Here is a 6456-nt window from a genome sequence, read left to right as displayed (position 1 = left end):
GTCTGTTGGCACGATAAAAGTTCAATACGGTTGATGGCCAACTCGAGTTTGCGCATTATAGACATTTTCAAAACGACACCCTTTTACATTTAAAAAAAAAAAAAAAAAACCTCTTCCTAAGGCATTTTTATTTTCCTTCCTTCTTCCACTTTTCCCTTTTGAATATAATAATAATAATAATAATAATAATACATTTGACACAAAACGACGGCACGTTTTCATTACTCAAACAACAACAGGAACAACAACGAATAAAAAAAAGGAGAACAACATCGTGTTTTTCTTTTCTTTTCTTTCCCGGCCACGAGGAAAATCAAACGTTTGCGATTCATTTCCGGTTTTCTAGTTTTCTCGTTTAAACCCCTACCGAAAAAATAATAATAATAATAAAATTTAATTTATTTAATAAAATGCAACAAATATGTTGTTAAATTAATCGTGCGTGTGTCATCAACGTACAATCCGACAAACAAACAAACGTGGAAAATCTTTTTTAACAAAAAAAAAAAAAAAAAAAGTAAAAAGTAGGAAAATAAAATATATCGATTTTTCGACCGCCCCCCAACAAAATATCCTTCACCTTATCCTTAATAAAAAATAAATAATAATAATGATGATAAAAATAAAAAATAAAACGCCTGCTAAAAAACAATTATGCAACCATCGTTACACCATAAAACAATTTACCATTAAATTATGTCGTAAAGAAAAAGAAAAAAAAAAAAATTCCCAAATATGGAGTATATTCGTTTCGATAAAAACGATCATTTTTGCACACGCACACCCACACGCACACGCTCAAGCACATAAAAATACAAATAATAATAATAATAAATTTGATTTGAACTTGTGGATGAAATTTGTGGTGCGCGAAGTCTTCTCGATCGTTTCCTTCGAGCAAAAAAAAAAAAATTTAAATTAATAATAATTTCGTATCTTGTTTTATAACAGTTCATTTTATTTATTTATTTATTTAATGGCATACATATTTAATTAATGACGTCGCCTAAAAAAAAAAAAAAGAAAATTTTTGGATTCACCTGAAAGGCCGGAAAAAAAAGGAGAAAATAAATAAATTTAAATTATAACGTATATATAAATATGACTCGTTCGTTCTCTTTTCATCATTATTATCATTATTATTTTCGGTCATTCCGAGAATTTAAAACACACATTTTAATAAATTTAAATGTTTGTTTACTCGGTAAAACAAAACAATAAACAAAACGAAAAAATAACAACAGCAACAACAACAACAACCGAAAACAATTTAAATATTTATTTTTTAAACCGAAACAAAGGGTAGGTAAAAGTAAAATGTTGCATTTTATCAATCGACATCATTATTATTATTATTATTACTATATGGTTTAAAATTAAATTTACCAAATTTAAATATTAAATAACACTGATGATGATGATGATGATGATGATGGCAATGAAAATAAATTTTTTCTGAGGATCGTCGTCGCACCCTTTTCCGCAAAAAAAAAAATGTAAAAAAAAAAAAATCCCTCCCTCCCTCTTCCCCCATTTTTATTCAGAAAAAGAAAGCAAAACAATTTTCTCTTTCTTTTTCTCAATTAAACTCCCCCGCGTCCCTGCTCCCCGCCCCTGCTCCCCGCACCCGACAAAAATATTCATTCACGATCGCGAACATTTTTTTTTTCATTTTTCTTCGCACCTTTATTTACATTTTATAAAACCTTTTCCTTCCGAGGTTTCGATTTTTTTTTTGTACTCCTACACGTCAAGCCATTAATTTCCCACCCCTACCCCTCCTCCCTCTCTTCCTCCTCCGTCGTAATAAAACATTCGAAAACGATGACAACAAAAAAATAAAATAAAAAAAATAAAAATAAAATCAAACGAATCCGGATTATTTTTCCATAGAATAATAAAATAATTTTCCTTAATTAAAAAATAATAATAATAAATAAATAAATAAATAATCACTCGGGGATACATAGAGAGAGAGAGACAGAGTAAAGAGAGAGAGAAAATTTTTTTTTTTCCAATGTAAACGACGACTAATTTTTTTTTTCTTTTAAATAATTTTCAACGGTTTTCGTTAATATGGCGACTTTTTCGTTTATGCTAATTTAATCATTATAATTCTTAGGCTTTAAAAAAAAAAAAAAAAATCGTAAATTAATCAATATATATCCACTTTTAATTTATAGACAAGGTTTTTTATAAAAATAAAAAATAACGGAACTTTTTTTTTCCCAACACGATTGCTTTAAGGAACTATTTAAATTTAATAGTTAAACGTTCAAAAAAAAAATTTTTGTTGTTGTTGTTGTTTTTAGTTTTTTTAGTTTTTTTTACATAGCATCAAAACGAATTTTTTTCAAGTTTTAAATTTAATAACTTATCATACGCGTTACGTGCGTGAGTGCGTGCGTGCGTGCGTGCATACAAACGCGCGTATTTCTAAAAATAAACCTCGAGGGGTCTTATTCATCCTTTTTTTACAACAACAACAACAAAAGAGACATTATTACGCATATTTTTTAAAAATTACAATGTGTAAATTGGAAATTCGTTGCAAAAAAAAAAAAAAAATTTTTAAAGAATATGAGCGTGCGAGAGAGGGGAGAGGGGAGAGAGAAAGGGAGAGACATTTGCCCTCTAGTACGCAAAGTATAGAAAGAAAAGGAAAGGAAAAAAGGGCGAAAATTCAGACTTGAAATTTTTTTTTCTAAAAAAAGAAACGAAAGAGATATTTAAAGAGTCGATGAAAGAGGAAAGAGAAGAAAGAGGAAAAAAAAACAGAAAGTGAGAATTTTTTAACAAAAACTTTCCCACAGATTACATTTAAAAACCTTACATTTAATCTTTCAACAATTCGTGGGAATTACAATTTAATTTAAACCTTAAAACAATTCGTCTTCTGCTACTCAACACATCGAATCAAACGAAATTATTTGACGATTTTTTTTAATTATTAAACAAAATCATTTTTGTTTAATTAAAAAAAAAAAAAAAATGTCTGCTGGAAAAATGTCTCTCGCCCCTTTCCCCTCCCCCTCGTACGTTTTACTACGTCGACCTATCATGACGATGATGATGATGATGGAAATCTACGATATCATTATCATTATTTATTTTCTTACCTTTTATAATAATACTCAAATAAATAAATCAAAATTTTTAAGTTTTTCCCCCAAAAAAAAAAAAAAACCGTAAAAATTGATGACATTTTCAAAAATTTTGCAACGTTCTAACACTCCCACGCACAAGCACACGCACACACGCACACAAGAAATATATTTTTTTTTTGACACATCAATTCAAAATTTATCCCGAGAAAAAAAGAAGAAAAAAAAATACTCTTGACATCCAATACATACAAGAAGCGTTATCTAAATTTGAAAATGATAAAGAAATAAAAAAAGAAAGAAATAGAGAGAGAGAATTTGTATGTGTGTGTGCGAGAGAAATAAAAAATAAAAAAAAATAAAAGAAAAGAATGAAAAGAAAGAAAGATGCCATATTGCAACGGCAGCAAAATCAAAATTATATAAAAAAAAAAAAAAGAAAGAAAAAGAAAGAGGGTTGAAAGAAAAAACCTCCCTGCAATTTCTTTTTCAAATTTGTTCGGTAAAACGTCAAGAATAATGAGCAAAAATAGTTACGGGTTAAGAAAGAAAGAAAGAAAAAGAAAAAAAAGTTGGGAATAAGTGGGAAGAAACCGAGGAGGAGGGGAAAGGGGAGGAAGAGGGAGGGGATTCATTTTTTTCTTCTTCTTCCTCTTTTTACTCAACTTCAAAATTAAAATGTTTCATTATTTCATTTTTTTTTTAAACGAAATAAATTTAAAAATTTTCCTACTGGAAAAAAAGAAAAAGTGAGGGGAAGGAGGACGAAAAAAAACTTTTATTATTATTATTATTCTAATAACCGTCGTTTCAAAAAAAGTGAAAAGAAAAACAACAAAAAACAAAAAAAAATACATATATATACATTTCGAATGGTTTTGACGTTTGAGAGAGAGAGAGAGAAAGAGAAAGATAGAAGACATAAAAATAAAAGAGAAACAAAAAAAAAGGAAGAAGGAAGAAGGGGGAAATAAAAGGAGGGGGAGGAAGAAGAAAAAAAAGAAAAAAAATTAAAGAAACAATAATTTTATTTGTCACGAAACGCCATATTAGATCAATTTCAATGTTGTAACTTTTTTTCCAATTAGTAATAATGACGCAAACAATAACAAAAAAAAAAAAAAGGAAAAAGGAAAATTTTCGACTGGAATGGAAAATGAAAAACTTTAAACAGAGTTTCACACACACAGACACTTTTCTTTTTTTTCCTTTTTTCCTTTTTCCACCGTCGGCGAAAAAAAGTAAAAATAAAAAAATAAAAATAAAAATGGTTCGAGAGTTTTTCCTTTTTATAAAAATGAAGTCTTTAAAGAAAAAAGATGGTAAAACTGGACAGGGAGAGGGAAAACAAGTTAAAAGGTTCTCCCCAAACCGCGTTTTATCTTTCCCCCTCCACTCCGCTCCCCTCCCCTTCCCCCTCCCGCAACGGGAAAAAATCTTTCTTCCTCACTTTTTCTTTTCCTTCTTTTTCTTTTTGTTTTATTGCTTTTTTTTTTTTTGTTTTGCGAGAAAAATTTCAAAAGTTTTCGTAAACTTTTTTTTTTGTTGTGCACAAATAACTAATAACTTTGATTTCGAGTAACTTTAAGCTAAATAATAATCCTTACTCGGTCATCGTCGTGAAAAAAGAAACTTTTTCTTGTTCTTCGTTGAAGAAAATAAAAAGAAGGGGGAAGAGGGAAGGAAGAAGGAGAGAGAACAGGGAAGAAAGGGGATTTCATTCTTTTCCGACTTCCTTCTCCTGTTTTTCCTCTTCTTTTCCACTTCCGATTCGGTTACCGGTTTCCTTGCTAATCTCGGAGTTACTCACCAACTCTCTACGAAATCTTGTTCGGAAAACATTTCGAGAGTCGGGTCGATTTATTAATCGTAACTTTTTTTTTCTTTTTTACAGAACGTTTTTTCAAGTTGGCAACATCATCATTGTCAAAATAAAAAATCAACGCTTATTTAACCTAACCTAGGAACGACCGGAAACAAAAAAAAATTGCAATTCCGATTATTTTAAAATCGGATTTCAATTCGTTTCCGCCAACGTTTTCCGTGTATATGAATTTATTTAGCCAATCGTCGAATGGATGCAAACTCGTGTACACGACTTGATAATTTCCATTGCATTTTCCCGTGTTTTTCAAATCGTATTTTGTGTGTGATGCGACTCCCCAAACTTTACCATCCGCGACGAGAGGTCCTCCCATATCTTCGGGACATTTGCTCAAATTTTTCTCGACGTTGTAAACGCGAAAAAACGCGTCCGTTTTTTTACCCCCTTTATATGCGATTCTAGCTCTTTTATGAGATAGATAAAAAAGAGTCCCCCACAAATTCGTGTTATCGGCGAATCCCCAACCGACCAACGTGCAATTATTTAGGGTTCTGACATTTTCTGAAACGTAAGGGTAAAAATTTTTTTTAATTTTTATTTCACGAAGGAAGCACTTTTTTTTTTTAGACGTTAGGCGAGAAAGAGAGAGAGAGAGAGAGTAAAAAAAATAATATTTACTTGTTGCCACCGTAATCGGCACCAATTTTTTACTGAACGAATATTTGATCCTTACAAATCCGACGTTTGCAAAATGAGGAAAATGCTTGTTGTATTTGGGATGAACGAAAACGTTCCAAGCTTTCCTTTCTTCCACCAAATATTTAAATCCAATGATTTTATCAAACGGTGTGTTCATTCTTTCGAGCAAGTAACTCGAAAGGTGAGATTTTCCACCCGCGACCATGACGTGATCCCGATTCGCTTTCGCTATGCAATATCCAGCCGTTAATACTAAATCCGTTGACACGAGGCAACCGCTGCAAAGTTTTCCATTGTCGTACCTTATGACGTAAACCATGTAATTAAATTCGTTTTCTTCAGCTTCCATGCCGTCGAACAAAGTCCATTCTGAAAAACTATCGTTTGCGAACGGCGACAACGTTACTACTGCTCTTCCGTCGTTTTCGTCGCCGTCGTCGTCTTCATCCTCATTTTCGTCGAATATATCAATGCAATCCGTTTGAGAGACTCGATTCGAAAGTAAAACTATAAACGCCATTAAAACAAACATGATTTCATTAGAAATAAATAAAGTCTATCACACTTGAAACACCGAATCGTTCCTCACCACTGAGATTATTTTATGCATTTAATTATTATCTATTTCACAAGAAGTTTTATCATTTATTTATTTTATTTTATTATTATTAAAAAGAATTAAAACAAACAAAATAAATCTGTGTCGCACTTTTAAAAGTAAATAAATAAAACGACGACGACGACGACGATGACGACTTGCGTATAAGTTTCACACTTGCAGGGAAAAAAAAAAAGTCATAGAGTAAATAAAAATTTCCCTCCCCGTCG

At 30.9% G+C, this 6456-nt stretch overlaps 1 protein-coding gene across 1 annotated transcript; it reads right to left on the bottom strand.

Annotated features, from left to right (window-relative positions):
• Window positions 1–4821: 4821 nt before the first annotated feature.
• On the bottom strand, window positions 4822–6160 carry Phum_PHUM414860 (trypsin, putative; the record flags this gene model as incomplete). Its single annotated transcript, XM_002428959.1, has 3 exons — window positions 4822–4919; window positions 5065–5490; window positions 5608–6160. 3 exons carry the CDS (start codon window positions 6158–6160, stop codon window positions 4822–4824), a joined length of 1077 nt encoding a protein of 358 aa, XP_002429004.1.
• Between the last annotated feature and the right edge of the window lie 296 nt (window positions 6161–6456).

Source organism: Pediculus humanus, genomic scaffold (assembly GCF_000006295.1).
Source record: "Pediculus humanus corporis 1103172108183 genomic scaffold, whole genome shotgun sequence".
NCBI classification, from domain to species: domain Eukaryota; kingdom Metazoa; phylum Arthropoda; class Insecta; order Psocodea; family Pediculidae; genus Pediculus; species Pediculus humanus.
The sequence above is the reverse complement of the archived record's forward strand: the minus strand, read 5'-3'. Positions and strand labels throughout refer to the sequence as shown.